The following is a 23,557-nucleotide window of genomic DNA, read 5'->3' on the forward strand; positions in this document are numbered from 1 at the left end:
GATATATTTTTCCCACGTGGAATGTTTCCCTCTATTATATTCAATTACATTATATAGTTAAATTGTGTGTATTTTAATACCATTTTGAGGTACTGTTGTATTTGGTTTGCTAATGAGTCTTGTATGAATAGAAGGCAGTTTTGATCCTTCTGATGTACTGCTTTCCTTCCTGTGATGATGGTTGTAAAAACTGAAACCAGAAAAGAATGAAGCTGAATGTGTCCTGCTGATGGCTATAAAAATGCTTTTTTCACATATTATGTTTTGGTTTGCTTGCACACAGAAACTGATTTTATTGTATACAATAGGCATTTTTCGTAATTTACTCTTGCCCCAGATTACCCACGTAAAGTAGTTTTCATTACACAACAGAAACAAAAAGCATAAAGAAAGAAGAAAAATGAATTGGCTGCAATGAAAAAATTATTACAAAATCTTTGCAAAGTTTTCATTTCAGACATGGTAACAAACCATAGAAACATGCATAAAAGATCTGTTCAAGAACACTATGATTTCCTCATGTCTGAAGAAAAGCTGTACCTCAGTTGCCTGTAGTCTATTGGAGAGTTTCTCATTGAAGGGAGAACTTCCTTCATTCGAAACAGGACTGTATCAGCGTACTGAAGTTCCATTCCAGTTTGCCACAAAATCCATTCAGCTCTGACATCAAGAACATGAGCCAACTTTGCATCTTGAACAACCTAATAAGAATAACAGTGTGATTTTGGAAAGTAAAAGTTGATCAAGACAAAAGTAATGTTCAATACACACTGTAGAAACCAGTGGAACTTAGAATGTTAACTCACCTCCTTTGGCATAATGAAAAATGACCTGACAATATCTACAATAGCATCATCCGCTAAAATTCGTGTGATAAGTCTGGACCAAAAACCACTTGGAAAATATGACATCAAGAGCAAACGCCGAATGGAACATTCAGGGTCAGACCGGTGTGTGATTTCACACTGCATTGCTGCTGAGACATCCATTCCTTCTTCTGGTGCAGCTGGTCCTAATATAAACAAATAAAGATTTCAAAATCAACATCCTTAGTACAAAAGATTTGACAAACATTATGGTCTTGCCTTTACTTAAACCAGTGAGAAGAACATAGTTAGTGAGAGATGAACAGCTGTTCCTAGCTTATACACTATCTGCAAGACATTTTTGCTGCTGTATGCAATTACCTGATATCCTAAATGCACCTGGGGAGCTATGCGGTTTTTGCAAGCGAAATTTTTCTGGACTCTGTGTATAGAAAGATGAATTTCCAACAAGTGTAGAAGCACTCGATATAGCCATTTTCTTGGTTCGAACTGCCCACCCACGGGACCGAACTGGAATCTGACACAAAGTTCCAGATTTAATAAAAAAAATAAACAATGATAAATAGACATAAAAATTATTTACAGTTCCAACATATTGTTGTCAGATTAATACAGTGACATTTTCCCATTTCTATTATTTTAATATCAAGCTGTTTCAACATGCAGTGCACATACATTTGTTACATGTGGAAGAGCAAAAACTTAAATGTTAGACACTTTGTATTTCACCATGTGATTTTGACAAATTATTTAATCAAAATACACTAAACTGATTTTGTATTTATGCATCTAAGAAATTTCAAAGAGAAAAAGAATTTTGTCTCACTTCTAGTGCTGCATAGTAGCAACACATTTCTGGTTGGTTGGTTGGTTTTGGGGGAAGAGACCAAACTGCAAGGTCATCGGTCTCATCGGAGGAGGGAAGGACAGGGAAGGAAGTCGGCCGTGCCCTTTCAGAAGAACCATCCCGGCATTTGCCTGGAGCGATTTAGGGAAATCACGGAAAACCTAAATCAGGATGGCCGGACGCGGGATTGAACCGTCGTCCTCCCGAATGCGAGTCCAGTGTGCTAACCACTGCGCCACCTCGCTCGGTAACACATTTCTGTGGGTTAATACTAACTAAATTCTTCATGATACATTTCATTTTTGAAAAGTCCTCTCTTAATAGGACTAAAAGACAGTAAAAATTGAATATAAGGCTTCATGGAAGATTAAAACTGTGTGCCAGACTGGCACTTGGACATAGAATCTTTGCCTTTCACGGGCAAATACTCTACTAATTGAGCTACTCAGGCACAACCCACCCTCACAGCTCTGCTTCTGTTGGTACTTTTCTCCTCAAAATGTTATTGCTTAATTTCATATACAGAAGTCTTACTTGTCACCATTTATCATGAAGTATGGTGAGTAATGACTGTCAGGCTTTTTTGTTCAACATCGTGCATGCAACAAGCACTTTCCTAGATGTATGTTTGTGTTCAAGTAGGAGTTTGATCTGGTATACAACAAGACTTGTCCTGGTATACAGGGGAATTATTAATAATGAGGTAAAATACCAAGACATTGTCAAAGTGTCCTGTTGTCTAAAATGTTTTTGTAAATATTTGTGTTTATTCTGTCATTGTACAAAACCAGAAGGCCAAGCCGAAGATAAATTTTCACCATACAACTACTCCAAATGTCACAACAGCCACAATACTGTTCACCAGGTATTTGCTGGCTCCAATCACACTCAATTGAATGTCATATTAGGTTTGGTGAATCATTACTCTATTCAATTTTCTTCCATTACTTCATTATAAGTCAAGTAAATAAACCTACCTTGAAGTGCTGTTAAATTTCAAGTATATACTGTAATCACAAACACTGTTGGGAGACACAAAAGGAAGTTAATGTCCACTAGTTCTAAATTTAGCATTGCGTTTTTCATTGTTTTGGTAGTGTTGATATAACGGAGAAATTATGCAATCATCAGTTTGCTTGGTGCATATCAGTATAAGCACAGGACACTGAAACCTGAATGGGACCTTTGATGAATGTCTACTTTTCACATTCTAGATTTATCTAAGATAGTTAACACTCACCAAGCTTAGCAGAGACTGTAATATCAGTAATTTCACAGTATTTTTCAAATGTTTTTTGTTTGAGACCTAAATTAATATAAAATTTGCTAATCATCATCATCATCTTGGACAGTTTCCAGCCACTGGCTGGGTCTGTCGGGAACACAAGCCTCTCCATCGTGTTCTGTCTTTCCACCATTCTACCTCTTCCACCTTCGTCCAGTTCTCTCCTCTTCTCGTCACACATTCCTTCACTCCCTTCACCCATCTATCTCTTGGTCTCCCCCTGGGCCTCTTCCCCTCCAGTTGCAGATCAAACATCCTCTTTGGAATTCTTCCCTCATCCATTCTCTTCATGCCGGCCGAAGTGGCCGTGCGGTTAAAGGCGCTGCAGTCTGGAACCGCAAGACCGCTACGGTCGCAGGTTCGAATCCTGCCTCGGGCATGGATGTTTGTGATGTCCTTAGGTTAGTTAGGTTTAACTAGTTCTAAGTTCTAGGGGACTAATGACCTCAGCAGTTGAGTCCCATAGTGCTCAGAGCCATTTGAACCATTCTCTTCATGTGTCCATACCACTGCAGTCTTGATTTTTCTATCCTGTCCTGTACCGATTCCTCCTTTAGTCTTTCCCTCACATACACATTTCGCAATCTGTCTCGTCTTGTTACACTCAACCTGCTCCTCTGGAACTTCATTTCACTAGCTTGTATTCTACTTTTGTCGCTTTTGTGCATTACCCATGTCTCACTTCCGTATGCCAATATGGGGACAAAGTAGGTTCGGTATATAATTCCCTTGGATTTCTGTGGCACCTCCTTGCTCCAAATAAGCCCCCTAATTCATTTGAAGAACTGCCCTGCTTTTCTGCACCTTTCATTTATTTCCATTGCGTTTCCCCCCTTACTTTCAATCATGCTTCCCAGGTACTTGAAGTTCTCTACCACTTGTAGTTTTTCCCCTCCACAAGTTATATCCACATTTGGCCTATTCTTCTTCCTTGTTGTGACAATTATTTCACTTTTCTTTGCAGAGAAATGCATTCCATATTGTGCTGCCGTTGCCTCCCATACATCTAACTGGTCTTGCACCTCCTTCTCGCAATTTCCCCATAACATCAGGTCATCGGCAAAAAGCTCTGCTTTCATTTTATGATCTCCAATTGCATCTGATACTTGCTGTAGGATTTCATCCATAACAATAATAAACAATAAAGGCGAAAGTGCACTTCCCTGTCGCAGCCCATTTTCCAGCTTGAACCATGCAGTACATTCCCTCCCCACTTTCACACAACTCTCACTTCCCTCATACATTTTTCTGACTTTTTGTGTTATCTCTTCATCTATCCCTTTTGCGTTCAGCACATCCCAGAGCTTGTCCCTATAGATATAGGCCATGATTAAGTCCTTCCTGTACTCGTAGTGCCTTTCCTGCAGTTGCCTTACTGCAAATATGAGGTCCGTTGTTGATCTTCCCGGTCTGAAACCATACTGCTCCTCTTGCAGTCTACTTTCAATACTGCTTCTTATTCTCTTCTCCAGGATCTTTTCATAGATTTTTCCACAGTGGCATAGCAGGGTGATTCCTCTGTAGTTCTCACATCTCCTTTTATCCCCTTTCTTGAAGATCGGGACTATAATTCCTTTCTTCCAATCCTCCGGAATTCTGTTCTCCTTCCACACCACCCTCAGCACTCTGTATAGCCACTGGGTTCCTACTTCTCCTGCTGCTCGTATCATATCCACTGCTACTTCGTCCCAACCTGGTGCCTTGCCCCCTTTCATCCTCTTTATGGCTTCTTCCACTTCATTCCAAGTTAGATCATCAATTTCCCCACTATTATAATCATCTGCTGCCTTAGGCTCTCCATCGTTGCTAGTTACCCACTTGACGGCATTCAACAGATCTTCAAAGTACTCCTTCCAAATCTTTTTGAGCTCATGCATTTCCTCCACAACTCTTCCATTATTATCCATGATCCTCAGGCACTTGCTTCTGTTGTTCCTCTTATTTCTTACCATGGTGTAAAGTACTTTTTTGTTCCCTTCACTGTCCTCTTCTAACATTCTTGTCCATTTTTCCATCCACTTCTCCTTCTCCGCCCTCACTATGGTCTGTGCCGCTTTCTTGCTTCCCTTATATTTTACCCTAGCTTCCTCTGTTCGGGTCTGGAACCATTCTCTGAAGGCTTTGTTCTTTCGAAGTACTGCCTCTTTACATATGTTGTTCCACCATGGGGTTTCCTTACTTCTCCTCTTTGTGCTAGTTCTTCCGCACACAGTCTCAGCTGCCTCAACTAGAGCCCTCTTAAAATCTCCCCATTCTTCTTCCACTGTTCTCTGATCTTCCTTTGGCAGCTTCTTCCTGATCAGTGTCTGGTACTGGGTCCTCCGTTCATCACCTTTCAGCATCCATGTCTTCAACCTTTTCTCCTGTATGTCTGTTGCCCTCCTATCTTTTTTCTCTCCCAGGGTGGCTACCAACAGCCGATGGTCACTGTCTAAGGCCTCAGATGGAATGACCTTAACATCTGTGAGGCTGCTCATCATCTGCCTATCCACTAGTACATAGTCTACTACTGAAGTTTGGGACCAGTCTCCACTGTACCAAGTTATTTTGTGGCTACTTCTCTTCCTGTACCAGGAATTTGCGATCGCCAGCCCATTCCTCTTGCAGAATTCCAGCAACAATTTTCCTTCTCTATTTCGGTTCCCCCAGCCCTCTGGTCCCATTATCTCCTCGAATCCTTTCCTGTCTATGCCAACATGTGCATTGAGGTCCCCTATTATAATCTGATTACCTCCATTTAGCTGCTTTTGCATGTCATCTTCAAATTCCTCCTTCTCCTTCTCCTTTTTTGTACACCCCACCTGTGGGGCATATGCTTGGATGATTTCAATGCTTTTTCCTTTCACTCGTACTCTGGCTTTTATCATTCGATCATTGATACCTTCCACCTCCTCCTGCAGACCCTCTCTGACCACTATTGCCACTCCATTTCTTCCCCTCTCATTCCCTATCAACTGCTTTCAAAAAGGGAACATGCCTCGGATCACGGAACGGATTTAAAGGAAACCGACCAAGCAATGGAAAAGGATTACGAGATGGTTTACGACTGGGCACCTTAAACGTAAGGACTCTAACTGGGAAGTTAGAAGAAATTGTAGAAATGATGGAAAGGAGGAAATTGGACATCTTGCGACTTGCTGAGACTAGGTGGAGAGGAGTTGGTGAAAAACCACTAAGTAAAGGATAAAATTTGCTAATGTTAAAGTTAATTTTATGTCATGCTTACATACCATATTTTTCAAAGGTTTCATATAATTGTTCGCAAGTAACCGGATTATTCTACAAACAATTTATAATTGAAATGGATCAATATACATTGCTAAATATGTGTCTTAACAACACAGAAATATGTATAAAAACAAAATAGCCAAACAACTGAAATGTAACTCCCGAAAAGCTTGAATATGATATTACATGCAAGGAAATTGTGAGCGTTGAACAAATAACATGGATTATAAGAGTTATGCTAGGAATTGAAAGGAAATGCAATACGGTTAAAACTGCTATTCTACAGAACAGCAAAAATGACAGCTGGAGGGTCACATATAGAAGGTAGCTTCCTTTATATTTTTTGTGTTCTTCACTCATTCAAGTTCTAGTCATACACCCGCCAACACCATGTGGAAGCCTTCAGCAAACTTTATCAATAAACCCTGCTTTCCGACAAATGTATGCACACTGTATTACAAGGCACACACTTGAAACTGACATGATTACTGAAATCAGCACATAGCAAACTGCAATAAAAGTTTTAAAACCAGAAATGGGTAATGACCCTTTATATGTCATTTATTATGACTATGGAGCAATACGTCATGAAAATGTTTGAAAAATGCTGTAGTGAAATATCAGGCACAGCTCCGTTCTTCAGCCTTTCTATATTAATGTATTTTCACAGTATTTTAAGTCATATTGTAGCAAAATACACTTTCAGTATTCATCTGTTAAATTAAAAAGCTATTACAGTTTTGATTATATGAACATTTATGTATTCATCAGTTCTGCACGTTAGTTTTAATCTTGGTACAAAGCAGACAATACAAGTCTTATGCTCCCCACAACTAACACTAACACAACTTTGGTTTATTGGTAAAATACTGAGGAAGTGCAATCAATCTACAAAGGAGATTCCTTAGCAGTCACTCGTGCAATCAGTTCTAGAATATTGCTCAAGTATGGGGGTCCCATACCAGATAGAATTAACATGAGATATTCAATGTATACACATAAGGGCAGCACAAATGATCGCAGGTTTGTTTAATTCATGGGAGAGCGTCACAGAGATATTGAAGGAAATGACATGGAAGACTCTTGAAGACAAACATACAAAACTATCCTGAGAAAGTCTGTCAATAAAGTTTTAAGAACTGGCAGTAAATGATTATTCTAGGAGTATCTACAGCCCCCTGTGTACTGCTCACATAGGGATTGTGAGGAAGGATTAGACTAATTACTGCATGCACAGAGGTATGCAAGCAATCGTTCTTCATGCGCTCCATGTGTGAATGGAACGGGAAGAAACCTTAATGACTGGTGCAATGGGACGTATGCTCTGCTATGCACCTCATGGTGGTTTGCAGTGTGTAGATGTAGATGACAAACACGCCAGCACAGTTACTATACACTTGGCGGCTGTTCTGCATCATACTTATAAATTTTTTTGGAAGAGTGGAGAAAGGATAATATGATAGGAAAGGAAATGTATTGAGGGAGCAGTGTTTACAAGTTTGGGAAAAAAGAGCAAGAAACATAAAAATACATATAATTTATTATTTTTTAACTATCCTGCTCTGAAGAACTAAGTGTATCCAAGAACTAAGCAATCAAATTCTCTTAATGATTTTTTCAAAGGTGGCTTTCTACAGACAGTAATTTTCTTGCAAATTTTGTGGGATTGTGTATGTATTTAATTCAGTCTTCCACAATAACATCATCAGTGATTTCCTCATGTAAATTCTGCACACCCATAATCCTGAATGTCAGTAATTTACACACATAGTATGTTATTTCTATTGTTTGGCTCTGTGTGTCTTATAACGTGATCTCTTAACTCGCATGCAAGAACTGAATCATAGCTCTCTTCACCAACATAGAACACTTCTATGAAGTGAAGAACCTCTAAGCAATAGATGTGTGTCTGGTAATTGTTACTTCTTACGATGTGATCTGGATGGCAGCTGTGGCAGAAATGAACTGTAACAACAGTGTGCAGTTAAGAGTCAGAGACCAAGCCAGATAAGCCAAAAGCTGCTTATTGGCAGTTATGAATGAAGAGAAGGCAAAGGATGAGAGAACTCACATGCCCCATTCTGCAGCCAGTTTTGCTGTTCCCTAGTATAGCTAAACACCACAAACAAACAATATAAAATAAGAGTAATTGTTAAATAAAATAATTTCAGATAATTACAAAGGTGCAAGATATGATAACATGAAACAATACAAGAGTAACATGCTTGTTAAGCAAGATAAAGAAAAAGAAAACAACATTGTTACATCTTCACACAACAGAAAATTGAGAATTTCAGAACTATACAATGTGTGCATGATTTCAGATATACTAATGCAATGCGCATAAAAAAGAACATGCATTTTACAATAAAGAGAGAAAGAGAAGAAGATGATTTGCAGCACCTTTACCCTGACTATCTGAACATGACTGCTTTTTAAACTTTCTTCTGAGGGAAGCAATGATGGGATGAGTAGTGTTCTGTTGTCCCATGTTAGTGCTACTTCAAACTTGTTCAGCAAATTCACAATGTAGCCACGGGTGTCCACAGGTCCAATGTTTGATGACTTAAAGACATGTTTCAGATCATCTAATTTCATCACACCTGGAAATTTAAATTCAGACATAACATTCACATGATAACACATGTTTAAATCAGAAACTGAAGCACTGCACATTCTACAAATTTTTGCTCATCATTGTCTAAAATCACAACAATGTTAATGGGCATAAATATTAAAATATCAAACTGTAAAGAGACAGAGGAATGAGCAAAGGTACCCAACCACCATTAACTGAGGCATGGAGTGGTTGACAGGCATGTAAACAGGAATGAGAATGTCATTTAGCTTCTTCAGAGCTAGCAGTTTAATAAAAACAGAAACACATTTAGCATTTTGTGTCTATTAGCCTCTAAGCTCTCAGAAAGCCTTGTAATGATTTCAGTTCTGCCTGTTTACTGCTCAACACCTCAACTATTACCTTTATTCCTTCCATTGTTTATATTACAACCAATCATATTAAATTTAAAAAAATACCCTACTTCACTTACGGACATAGCTTTCATTAATAACCTCTTCTGTAGACAACAAATATCACTCATACTTCAAAATCATATTTCTCAAAGAATCTGGCCCTTAATGCTACATTACACAGCCTTGAGACTACACTGATTTGACGTGAATATCTTAAAGATGTTTCTGTAAAGATTCAAGTAACATAATAAGACTTCCTATTTCATTTTTTGTGTTAGATAGTCCACAAAAATTTTAGATTTTTTTCATTCTACCATTACGGTTAGATGTCCCATTGATATCAACGTACTTAGAGATGGTAGTGTACCTCAGATGGACAAGGGAGATGATGGTAATTGACTATGTGATCAAAAGTATCCGGACACCCCCAAAATCATATGTTTTTCATATTAGGTGCATTGTGCTGCCACTCACTGCCACGCGCTCCATATCAGTGACATCAGTGGTCATTAGACATCATGAGAGAGCAGAATGGGGTGCTCTGCAGAACTCACGGACTTCGAAGGCGGTCAGGTGATTGGGTATCACTTGTGTCATACGACTGTATGCGAGATTTCCACACTCCTAAACATCCCTAGGTCCACTGTTTCCAATGTGATAGCAAAGCGGAAATGTGAAGGGATACGTACAGCACAAAAGCGTACAGGCTGACCTCGTCTCTTGACTGACAGAGACTGCTGACAGTTGAAGAGGATCGTAATGTGTAATAGGCAGGCGTCTATCCAGACCATCACGCAGGAATTCCAAACTGCATCACGATCCACTGCAAGTACTATGAGTTGGATTTCATTGTCGAGCACCTGCTCATAAGGCATGGCTTCGCTTTGTGTAAGGAGCGTAAACTTTGGACGACTGAACAGTGGAAAAACGTTGTGTGGAGTGACAAATCACAGTCACAATGTGGTGATCCAATGGCAGGGTGTGGACATGGCAAATGCCTGGTGAACATCATCTGCCAGCGTGTGTAGAGCCAACAGTAAAATTCGGAGGCATGGTGTCATGGTGTGGTCGTGTTTTTCATGGAGAGAGCTTGCACCCCTTGTAGTTTTGCATCGCAGTATCACAGCAGAGGCCTACGTTTTTGCTCCCCACTGTCGAAGAGCAATTCGGGGACAGCGATTGCATCTTTCAACACAATCAAGTACCTGTTTATAATGCACGGCCTGTGGCAGAGTGGTTACACAACAATATAACATCCCTGTAATGGACTGACCTGCACAGAGTTCTTACCTGAGTCCTACAGAACACCTTTGGGATGTTTTGGAATGCTGACTTCGTGCCAGGCCTCACTGACCGACATCGATACCTCTCCTAAGTGCAGCACTCCATAAAGAATGGGCTGCCATTCCTCAAGAAAACTTCCAGCACCTGACTGAACATATGCCTGTGAGACTGGAAGCTGTCATCAAGGCTAAGGGTGGGCCAACACCACATTGAATTCCAGCATTACTGATGGAGGATGCCACAAACTTGTTAAGTAATTTTCAGCCAGGTGTCCAGATACTTTTGATTACATTGTGTGAAAGGGAATGGCTACTTGGACTTTGAACCTTATTATTCCCCAGGGCAAGGCCATCGTCTGAAAGACATAAAACTATTATTTTAAAAATGCATAGAATTCACTGGAATCAATTACACATCAATGACGTGTGTAGTTGCAGACAGACACAATTGAAAAGCTTTTGGACACATCCTTCATCAGAAAGAGAGAAAGAAACCCCCCCCCCCACACACACACACACACAGACACACACACACACACACACACACACACACACACACACACACACACACACACACACATTCACACAAGCAAGCACACCTTATGCACACATGAGGACCATCTCCAACAGCTTGAACCAGAAAGAATTCTCGGCCAAGCTGCTGAATATGGCGATCATTAGTGCAGAATGTGTGCTGCCTGCTTTTGTGTGTGTGTTTTTTCTTTTTCTGATGAAGGCTGCGACCAAAAGCTAATGTGCAAGTGTCTTTTAATTGTACCTGACTACAACTTCACATCATATTTATGGTAAGCAGCAATCTATGTTTTCCTTACATTGTTGAGATTCCAAGCTGTTTAAAGTTTTAAATATGTTTTATGTAACGAGTAAACTTCATGCCAAAACATGGCACAGGACAAAACATTATGAGAACATTAGCTTTTGAACCAAGGGTTTTCTCATCTAGACAAAGAGAGGAAATTGGTTCATTCATGAATAAAGCAGCAAATTCATCCTGAGTTCTAAGTCAAGGTAAACACAGATGGCACATACAAAAGCACACAAGTAAGCTCTTCAAGTCACTAACTTTCAGAACCAAACTAAACATCCTCAATCCAGATTTCTTTGTTATCTGTTATCTGATGGGCTTCTCTTGATCACCAACCCATACTAAATACACATCCAGTCTTGCTTATACAATCTTTTGATTTATTTTCTTCATTTTAGTTCCAGAAAAAGGAACTTATCATTGCTGGTACTTGAGGTTATGTTTACAGATATATAATGGGTTATAAAAGTTTCCTACTGAGAATATATTCTGTCACCTATCATCCCTCACATATGTACTTCACTGCTTCTACACACAAATTTTCAAAACTAGGCACTTCAAAAACAACATAACATGATGGAAAAAGCTATCAATTCACTGTAAAGAATTTCTTTAAATGTATGCTACTGTTTGTTAAATAGTGTAAACTACATAATTGAACAAAATTTCTGCAGGAATGTTGACAGTGTAACAAAGACAGCTGAAGGTATTAAATGATTTTTTCCACTTACCAGTACGAGCAAATGGGTTAATTTCACGAATAGTCACAACATGTGCTAGCATATCACATAACCACTGTGGGTCCAGAAAATATAAATCTTTTAACGTAGCATCATCATAGTGGAGGAGAACACCTGAAAAGACAAATAAACTCCATCAAATTTAGAATTTAAACTTGGAATATTTACCAATCTTTAGTTACACAATGTCTTTTACAATAAACCTGCTGAATACAACCATACGCCAGTGTTCTTAAAAATGCACACAAGGTTAGTTTCCAAGTGCTTAGAGAAAGTGACCTTTGTTGCCTAAACATATTTCACTCAAATAATTTAATTTTACATTTGATCCTAAGTTTTTTCATAGTACCCCTTTGTAGCTTCTGTGGAACCGCAAGGTGCTGCGGAACAAAATATGGGAAGACAAATTTTCACACAGAGGGGACACTGAGTCACAGACAAGACTGTTATGCATTTAAGATTTTGGCCAATAAGCCTTCTTCAACAACCACAACTCACACACACATGACCACAGTCTCTGGCTGCTGAAGTAAGTCTTACTTGTTTGACAGTCTTTTTGTTATGCTTATCTGCGACTCAGCATCTCCACTATATGGCGAGTAACAATCTATCCTTTTCATAATACTGTCATTATTCCTTTCTGGATTTTCCATTAGAATAACAATAAACTTAGAACAGAAAGACCTCTAAAAGTATTTCTGTACAGCACCAGAGAAAATGGTAAAAAAGAATATTTAAGACACTCTGCGAACATAAAGGTAAAAAAAAATCTGACGGTAAATGGCATCAATTACATAGCAGGGCAAGCAAAATAATTCCAAAAGGTGTTCTTACATTATTACAAAAATGAATAAAACTAACTAATCTTTTGAATTTTTGAGTGAATTTTTGGCTCTATTCTCCAAAAAACTGAAACATGTGTATATGACAAGCAACAAATAAAGTCATCTGCTGTAAAAATAATAAAGTGGAAGAAAGATTAGGGGAGGGGTCCCTTATCTCAAACTGATACTTTATCTTCCTCGATCATCACAGAATCACGCTGTATCTTTGTATCAGTGGACAAAGACACATCAATGGTAGAAACCACAGACATTGTAGGATTAGTGACCCATCACAAGTGCTGGTAACTATGTCATAGAACACAGGCCACACAAGTCGGCAATCTGGGGAATTAATAAGATGGCAATATAACTGGTCACAAAGCATACACAAGTTAGTTCTCTTCAGCCAGCCACCTCAAGCAGATTGTCGCCATGTGCACTAAATCACTGTATTCTTACTGCCACTACTGCTGGACTCGATGACATCACTCCATTCAACAATGGAATCTGCTGAATTCACTGTCTCACCCTGCTGTATGGGAAAGGGGGTTTGACTCTGTTAGCACTGTTATACTGCATGTGACAGATTTTAAAATCATTTCTCTAGCTAACTGTGCTACTATGACCCATGATATGTGGAACACTCTTCCAACTTGATAATGTTATTATCAAGAGTCAATGAATGCATCCTGTGATAGTTTACAACTTCAGCTGCCATTTCTTCTACTTTATTTACTTTTTGTTGTGGACTTCAAAGTTTCCCAGAAACAAGTACCCAGTGATTTAAGTTGCTTTAATTTTTGATAGTCAGTACATACTGTAATGGCAAAAGTCTTTATTTACTGCTGCAGATTACAGGAGTCTACCTTTACATATCTGCTTAACAGACAAATTAAGGTACATTTGAGATTACACTGTGCAGGCATGCCATTGGATATGAAAATATATCCTCCACTAGATTACAATGTTATGTCATCCAAATATTCAAGCAAATATGTAGCTGCAGAAATGTTTAATTCCGTTCTGAAACACACACAACTGATGAAGTATCCATAGTTGGCTATCTTATTACTCACAGTAAGGACTTTTGTACTTGTCTTTATACACTATTTAGTGTATTTTTAAATGAGGAATGCTGTTACTAAACACTGAGCATTATTGTCTTTTCACTCCACACATAATGAGACACCATCCCTGATAGCTTGCCTGCACAACAACCAGTACATCATTTCTGCAACCAAGCAAACATAAATGCTAAGTTGCGCAGCTAATCTGGCAATTGAAATGAAATGCAAGCAGAATAAAAGGATTACCATTATCATGTAGGAACAGTGTTGCTTGGTGTAGTTCAGCTGCATCACGAAAAGTTCTCTGGTATCGGTACTGCATTTCTGCTGTTACAACAGCACGGTACTGCTCGGCATTGAGGACAGGGTCCACACCAGTCTGTCGTCTCTCAGTTGCCAGATGTGTGACAACATCTTCCAAGGCCAAGTAACTTGCTGGCACACGTTGTTCCAAAAGAAGCTCCTTACTTCCTGTCAACAGAAAAATTGAAATAGAATGCCAAGAATAAATCAACAAAACAGTTTATAAATTGATAAACGGATAGACTGCCTGGAAGCTTCAAATTCTGACAGGGGAATGATATCTGTAACAGTAACTAAACATCACGTATTTTACATCAAGTACCAGATTTCAAGGGATTATTTTGGTAAGATTGATAATACAGCATTATTGATAGAGTTTTTGTACACAAAATAAAAATACTATATGATAACAATATAACGGAAGGAAACATTCCACGTGGGAAAAATTATATATAAAAACAAAGATGAGGTGACTTACCGAACAAAAGCGCTGGCAGGTCGATAGACACACAAACAAACACAAACATACACACAAAATTCAAGCTTTCGCAACAAACTGTTGCCTCATCAGGAAAGAGGGAAGGAGAGGGGAAGACGAAAGGAACTGGGTTTTAAGGGAGAGGGTAAGGAGTCATTCCAATCCCGGGAGCGGAAAGACTTACCTTAGGGGGAAAAAAGGACAGGTATACACTCGCACATATCCATCCACACATACAGACACAAGCAGACATATTTAAAGACCACAAATGTCAGACAAGCCTGAGAAAATAGAATATGGGAGCGTAATCTGGCTAGGGCGAAGGCATGTTTGCGGAGGAAATGTAAATAAAACTTAATGGGGTCATTGTGGGGGTGTTGTGAGGGTGACATGGTATTAGAAAGTGGAAAGTGTAACATGAGGTGAAATGAAAATGAAAATAAAAATATATGGGGAGAGATAAAGGTGAACCGGAAAGAAACTGGAGATCTGGAATGAAAAAAGGCGAAAAGGTGTTGGTTACAGCTGGGCTATGTTGGATTTGGGTTGGTAGACAACGATGTGCATAAAGGTTAGGTGGTTGTGTTGCCGCCAAAACACGTTTAAGGACGGAGAAATTCGGGAAAATTTCGAAAAAACTGCGTGTAGTTTATTAAAAGGAGTGGTATTGTGGTGGCAGATTATGAAAATGAGGCTAACAATTGTCTGACGAAGAAATAATGGCGTTAAAACCTGTGGGAAGCGGCTAAAAATGATCAGTGATGTGGGAAAAACGGAAATGGAAATAAAGCGAAAGTTATTAGAACTGGCCGAAATGGTTGTTTAAAAGGTGAAAGGAGCTGTTTGTGAACTAGAAACGGTGGATATTATAGCGGCGGTAGTGCTGAAAGCGGCAAAAAAATTTTTTTGGTTATGGTTTGGAAGTGGGTTACGTATTATTGAGTATATATATAGGCGGGATAAAATAGTATAGCAGATTACGGTAAAAAGGAGAAGGTGAATACAAAGTGAAACTACTGGCAAAAACAGAAAGAGGAAAATAAGACGACAGAAAAGATTTCGAAATGCAACAGTGACAATAACAAACGTAATTGTTGGATTCAAATTAATGATATCAATATAACGGAAGGAAACATTCCACGTGGGAAAAATTATATATAAAAACAAAGATGAGGTGACTTACCGAACAAAAGCGCTGGCAGGTCGATAGACACACAAACAAACACAAACATACACACAAAATTCAAGCTTTCACAACAAACTGTTGCCTCATCAGGAAAGAGGGAAGGAGAGGGGAAGACGAAGGGAAGTGCGTTTTAAGGGAGAGGGTAAGGAGTCATTCCAATCCCGGGAGCGGAAAGACTTACCTTAGGGGGAAAAAAGGACAGGTATACACTCGCACACACGCACATATCCATCCACACATACAGACACAAGCAGACACATTTAAAGACCAAATATGTCTGCTTGTGTCTGTATGTGTGGATGGATATGTGCGTGTGTGCGAGTGTATACCTGTCCTTTTTTCCCCCTAAGGTAAGTCTTTCCGCTCCCGGGATTGGAATGACTCCTTACCCTCTCCCTTAAAACCCACTTCCTTTCGTCTTCCCCTCTCCTTCCCTCTTTCCTGATGAGGCAACAGTTTGTTGCGAAAGCTTGAATTTTGTGTGTATGTTTGTGTTTGTTTGTGTGTCTATCGACCTGCCAGCGCTTTTGTTCGGTAAGTCACCTCATCTTTGTTTTTATATATACTATATGATAAGTTTTTTATCAATTATGTGTAGCTGCAAGAACACTACCCTAAAAATCAAACAATGTAAAAGAATAGAATGAATGGACACTCAATTGCCCACAGAATAAAGCAGCAACTACAAAGAAATTTTTCTGCACAGTCTGCACACTACAGGTTAAAAGTGTACAAGGGTGTATTCTGCAGTTGCTTTCACATGTCTCCAAACCAGCCTCCACAAGTCAACAGTAAGTGTCTGTGTTAAGATATACAGAGCTGAATGCTATTTCATTTCGCACCCTGAACAGCATCTTATTCCACTAATTGTCATAACATTTGGTATGAGAATCAATATTAGTATCTGATGCAGAAATTACAATTAAAAAGTGAACAAAGTTGATATTATACTCTTTTGAGTAAAACTGATATAAAATTAAAGTAATATATTTAATTGTAGGTGAAGAATTAAACAATAACATTTTTTGCAGAGAAAGAACAAAATGAACTAATCTAGTATACAATGTATACAGACATGTTCACTAACATAAAAGTTTTGTTTACAGTTTATTTTCAATTTGGTGAACATGACTCACTAATACACTGCAAAATTTTCACCGTGGACTTCAAATATAATTAAACTTACACCTCTGTTTCTTTCCACATTTTAATGTGTGCTATTAAATTATTTTTTCTTCTAATTAATTATCCATATTGCAAGCCTACAAGCAAGTTTACTTAACATTGTTTTTTATTATTATTCTTCTTCTTTTTCTTCTTCACCACATAAACAGCATTTCACCTCCACTCACTAAATCAGTATATTCATAAAATGTTGCCAGCCACTTTGTGCTATTCCTCTTGTTGAATTTTTATCTAATCTACTTCATAGCCCTCAATAGTTTGTTTTTTGTTTGTAATTCCCTGGTCTAATGACTCTGTACTTACAAAATTTTCCCTTCATTATATTAACTTCAAATTTTGGTGCCTTTCATGTACACACACTTATTTCTCATTATAGTCACCCTGACAATAAACACATTTCTCTCAACGAGAGACCAAGTTTGTTGATACTATCGCTGTGAATGTTTGTTGGTGGATGCACAATCTCACCTCTGTTTGCATTGTTTCACCAGTATCAAAGTGAAGTCCTTGTAGGAGCTCTTCAAGTTTCATAAGCAGATGGAAATTTGATAGTGTCAAGTCAGGACTGTATGGAGATGATCAATGCCAGTGAACCCAAGGCGTCTGAGTCTGCAAATGTCCCAGTGCTAGTGTGTGGTCTGATATTGTCATGCTGAAGGAGAGGATACTCCATTGTGGAAAAACTCTTTGAATTTGAAACTCAATTACAGCATGCTGTTTCTGATGCACTGATATAGTTACATTACACACTGTCATGTTGCACACTACAGTTTAAAAAGCCTTAAGGGTTATCACATAAAATACTTTGAGGCATTACTTTTCAGCACACCCTCGTATCACACAATTATATGATTTCGGTGACATGTTATTTTTAAGTGCTACTCCCATCACTGTAACTTTACACCATCACCTTGTGTGAATGTGTACAATTGTGTAACTGTCATTTAAATATTGAACAATCATTGTACATGGGTTGAGTGAGAACAGTCTACATTCCAGTCTACTACAATGATGGCTAAACATTTAAATGACAGTTAAAAATCAAACAATGGAAAATCCGGGATGGGATGTAACAATTTTGTTACATTAACAATATGTGTAAATGACAGTTACATATTTCTATACACTCACAGGGTGATGGTGTACAGATGCAATGATAGGAGTAGCGCATATAAATGGCAAGTTGCCGAAATCAGCTAATTTTGTGATATAACTGATGAGACTGTGTAATAGCCATGGTGGAAAATGCTAGTATCTTTTAATAAATTTTAATTAATAATTTTATAAATGGCTCAATATAATAAATATGTGGTCAATTATCTCCACCTGCATGTCTATCATTGACTAGCTTTAACATGGTGAGAGCCATCTTAATGTTTTGATTTGGGATCGACTGAAGAAATATGAATGATATACATACATATTTCTTTTTAATATGCTATAGACGTCATTTGTTTAAGGAAAGGTAAAGCCTTCTGCCAAGCAAATGTGGCCACATACATTTTATTGCAGGTGCATTTTACCTCCAGACTTTATGTAATGTGCTATGAAATTTATTGTGGCTCACAACAGCTACGTCAGAAGGTGCTATTGTCTTAAAGCATTAAGTAACTACTGCAACCAACACACTGAATATTGAGGTACAGACTTGGTTCACAATTTCTCTGAAGAACTCTTGATATTCTGAAACTAACTACCACATAACCAAGATTTTCAATTTTTTGGATGTGATCCACTTTTACTCTGAGCCCATCATACAATGGTCAACATAGAAGATTCACAGGCTTTATTACATCTCCATGACAATCTCTCAAACTGTATCAGTGTTATATTTGTCACATAGTTACAGGCTTTCTGAATTTGGAATAATTAGGCAGCACAGTGGAGTAGAAGATTTTCTCTTCGCTCCTTTGGTTCTAACATGCAATAATGATTTTTTACTTGAATTGTCAAAAGACAAAATTTTCAACCTCTTTAGAGGAATAAAAAATTGAACTGGTGTTCCTGCTGGAGGGTCAGCTAGCAAAACATTTGAAAATGTCAACAAATGATTGTAAGAAAACAGACTATCATTGAAGTTTGAGGATACTTTAGCATTTCTCGTGGCGTAATTATGATACATTCAAGCTATGAAATACAAAAAGTAAATAGCTTTCAGAATCTGGGACTATAAACAATCATGACTTGAAATGAGAAACCAATACTCTTGATGTAAGTTTTTATGTGTTTGTCAATTTAAGGTACTTCACATCGAAGTTGTCAGTGGCACTGCAAAAATTATTTAAGAGAAATGCGGTTAAAATTTGTAACACTTCAGGATTGTAAAACTCAAACTCTCTTAAAATCACATTTATGTTCTATCATTTTCATGCACATTCATCAACACATTCATATTATTACTCAAGCAGTAAAACTTGTAAATACAGACATTGCTTAAATACCTACCAAAAATCTGCACAAAATAATAAAATGGAGGCAAAAGTAATGCGACTGGCAACTACTTATAAAAAAAAAGCCTGCAAGTGCTAGCCAATGTCTGTTAAAATCTCATGCCTAATGTTTCAAAAAGAAGTACAGACATTCCACAAAACCAAAAAAGTCATAAAACATTTCTCTCTTCAACTGTTAAAAAGCTGGTAAATAAGCCTCTAGTCTGAATATAACGAACAACCTGTTAAACATGGCATATAGCATCGGCAAGCCACAAAAACAAAACACTGGAGGGTATGCTCACCAGAGCAAGAGTTCATGCAGCATCATATTCTGCTACACTTGTAATTGAGTGAAGAAGGCAGCATCTTAGCTGAGGGGCAGGGAGGAGGCATGCTGTGACCAATTAGCTGACTTATTGTCTATCACTTTTGGGTGGACTTCTTCACACTGATGCATGACTAACTTAGCTATGGGATGATATACTATAGGAGAACAGCATATTGAGACACAGAAATTTCATACAAATTTTCTTCACTAAAACATCTGCTAATTTATCTTGCTGAATTCTCATGTGCCCTGGCACCCAGTAGAAAGACACTTCTTACCTTCAATCTTTGTTGCAGCAGAAGGACATTCATTACATGTTTATCTACTGAGTATAGATTATGTACACTAAAAGCAATGTAGGTACTTAGAGAAGGTGAGGAATTTCTAACCACAAGAAAGTCTCTTCTGCTACAATGCCCATAAGATAATGTGTAACTATGCATTAGATACTGAAAATTCATTTGGTAAGATAATTTTAAGCACATTTTATGGGTAAACTGCACAGCAGCCCCCCCCCCCCCCATTCCGACCTGTGAAAATAACCTTATAGTTGTGGCACGTATCTGAAATTTAATAAAATGTAGAGTTAAAAATATATCCCACAGAACCTACTCTTCAGTAACCTCAATAGATCTAAAATACTTCTGGGCCTCTTCAATAACCACAGTGGCAGTTGGAACCAATTTTGTGTTGGGACTGGTAATTTTCCCATGAGAAATGTCACTAGTTTAGGCTAATGCCCTTGTTTCTGATGGACATTTTATAAAAAATGATGGTGCAGCAGAGTGAACAATGCCCTTGTTTCTTGTGGACATTTTACAAAAATTGATGCCGCAGCAGAGTGAACAAAGAATTGATATGCTGTTAATGTTCTGGAACAGCAAGGAATTTATATGTCTGATGCACTATGAGGACCTTCCGTCATTTGGCAAATAGTAGTTTCGTAGCCTCACTACAGAGCTTGGGTATAGGTCTAACAGGCAGTGGCAGCCAATCTAATTTCACAGTGGGCAGTGACCATGATCTTGAGACAAGTGGGTCTCGCTGCACCTTACAGTATGTAGTCTGCCCCCTTAGCTGAGTGCTTAGTGCATCTGACTGCCACGTAGTGGACCCATGTTTGATTCCCACCTATGTCAGAGATTTTCTCCTCAAGGGGAATTGGTGTCATGTCAAAGTCACCCAATGTGGTGTCAATTGAAAAGACTTGTGACTCAGTAGTCAGACTTCCCTTGGTGGGGACTCCTTACCATCAATGCAATATAATCATTTCATTCACACTGCACACCTTTAGTCCGGCTGGGATCAAACAATACTTCTAAAAAAATTAAGCAGTATGATCTGTCTGCTTTATGAGACTTATAGCTGAGACACTTCAAGGAGTTCAGTGGTTTTAGGGATCTTGCTTAAGATAAATTGTAGGATGTTTCCTATAAGTTTCTAAATGGGTAAAATGTAAAGGACAATGACCTTATATAGTGTCACACCATAAGCACAATCAAGTCCAAATCCAAAAGCAGTGTCCTCAATGATGCACAATACTTAGCAATGAAAGCATGCGTATTAGGAACCCCTACATAGAGACAGAATACTGAACTACTGTACGGAGAGTGCTGCTGTTTACACAAACATTGAATATTCCAGAATACGCAAACATTACAAACATAAGAAATTTAAAGAAATTTTTATAAATGATAAATACTAAATAACAAATATTTGCTGTCGATTGAGTTAGAACTGGCAACTTGCAGCATGCCAGCCAGTGATGATAGCTGCTATGCCACATTGGATGCAACACAGCTCACGAAATTGTTCCGTCTTTTTTCATTTTTTCACAGGTTTTCATTGGAGCTGACTGTAGCATGCTATGTCCAAATTTTGTCAATGCTCCTCTGTGCAACAGTCTGGAGCAGTCTCATCTTTTGGTAATATTATCACATCCTCTTTCTATGATACCCTTGAAAGTTAGGTCCCGTCAGTGAAGCTTCTTGGTCATTGAGCAGGTCTTCAATTTCCTTGAATGAGAAGCCACATTTGTCAATATGCACTTCAGGACTGTACTATAGCTTCATACTCCTCTGTGCTTTTGTCTTCTTGATGAAGGGTCATTATCCTCAACTTAGTACATGATGACCGAAAAGTGATGAAGGCTTCAATATGGCTCAAAGTAATGCTTTATTAACATTTCCGACAGAGCCACTTTCCACACAGGTGTAAAAATCCCTACCGAGTCTCCTGAGCTGTATCTCAATGGCCACTGCTTGGCGTTATGGCACTCTTGGCCTTCTTCTGGGTGTCCAGGGACTATAAGAGAGCCGGATGTCTTGCTTCTTCAGTTCTGGTGATGAGATGTGTCATGTAATCATCCTCCCATGGACTTCAATCTGTTGCAACGAAGATGCTGAAAGATACTTACAGAAGTTGAACTCAATGTATTTCCTATAATGTATAACTCTAGCTTCTCTTAATGAGTCAATTATACATGTATTGCATTCCATCAAGATGTTGTGCGTCCGTCCATCTCGCACAAGACTCAGGAAATAAATAAATCCAATGTTGTGATGATTTCTTTGGCATCATAGAGGTCACATGCACTCCATGCCTTTCCCTCATGGTCCCAAGGAGCAAATGACTCCACCCAGCTGGTAGAAGTGCCAGTCTACAGCCCACATTACCGATAGCACAGTGTTGCTACAGTTCCAATCTGCACAAACCATCAAAATACAACCTTCTGAAAATGGGTGCTTCATATTTACCAAATACCTTAACCAATGAACACCTTTCTTTGGCCACTGGGTATCAAGGACATGGAACATCTCATTCTGAGAACGACATGTTACCCCTCACCTTCACGAAACCCAGGTGACCAGATGTTGGAGAGCTGTGGGAAAAATTGAAAGATGGTTGGCTGTAGATGAGCTGGGATGACAAGCAACCATTTCTGCCCTGTCAGATCATCTCTCTTCTTCAGAAATGTTCAGTTCATTAACTGAGATTCTCCTTTGGTCAGTTCCTACTTCTTCAGTGCTGCTACAGTTTCCTGGATAGCTGGATTTTCCTGTTGTTCAGCAGCAATGGCATTCACTGCAGTGACTGAGATTTCATCCATTCTGCTGTGTTCAACATAAGGATTCCTCAAAAGGCAGTTGGTGTCCTTGTCTTCAGGTTTGCTTTTGTAGGCAATTGTGACATTGTATATTTAAGCTTGTGTGCCCATCTTCCCAGTTGATCTCACAGATCCTTCAGTATAGTCAGCCAGCATAAAGAATGGTGAACAGTTTGCCAAATAAATATGGTCAGAAATTGTTGATGGCCCGAACAACTAGAAGGCAGTCTGTCTCGGTTGTACAGTAGTTCATCTTGGACTTGTAGAGTACTTTGGAAGCATAAGCTACCCCTTTTCAGCAACTTCTTGAATACATACTGCAACTGCAAAATCCCACAACCTCAAGTGTCATTGTGAAGTTCTGTCTTGACATTTTCAGCACGCAGTAGTTCTTGCAAGAAACAGGCATTGGTACAGAACTCCTTTATGAATTGCTGGTAGTAATCTCTGGTAGTATGGACAAATTCCAAGAAAACCTTTCTCATCAGTAATGTAACAAGGAGGTGACTCTTCAAGTTTTCCCAGTGGATGTGTTGTAAATAGTCTTCACGGGTTTGCAGGCAGATCCAGAGGCAAACCCATGAAGACTATTTACAATGTAACATGGAATCGGAAAATCTGTGAATGCTCTCATTTTCT

The 23,557-nt window shown here is 38.7% G+C and overlaps 1 protein-coding gene across 1 annotated transcript in view; it reads right to left on the bottom strand.

Annotated features, from left to right (window-relative positions):
- LOC126470639 (leucine-rich repeat serine/threonine-protein kinase 1) overlaps positions 1-23,557 on the bottom strand; it is a 375,607-nt gene that overhangs the window by 65,013 nt on the left and 287,037 nt on the right. The window contains exons 26-31 of the mRNA XM_050098623.1: positions 14,147-14,371; positions 12,001-12,123; positions 8,591-8,790; positions 1,188-1,344; positions 807-1,012; positions 541-701 (exon numbers count right to left, since the gene is read on the bottom strand). Of these exons, the coding sequence (XP_049954580.1) occupies positions 541-701; positions 807-1,012; positions 1,188-1,344; positions 8,591-8,790; positions 12,001-12,123; positions 14,147-14,371 (1,072 nt within the window). The remainder of the gene's footprint in view (positions 1-540; positions 702-806; positions 1,013-1,187; positions 1,345-8,590; positions 8,791-12,000; positions 12,124-14,146; positions 14,372-23,557) is intronic.

The sequence above is a fragment of the Schistocerca serialis genome, chromosome 1 (assembly GCF_023864345.2).
Source record: "Schistocerca serialis cubense isolate TAMUIC-IGC-003099 chromosome 1, iqSchSeri2.2, whole genome shotgun sequence".
Classification (NCBI taxonomy): Eukaryota; Metazoa; Arthropoda; class Insecta; order Orthoptera; family Acrididae; genus Schistocerca; species Schistocerca serialis.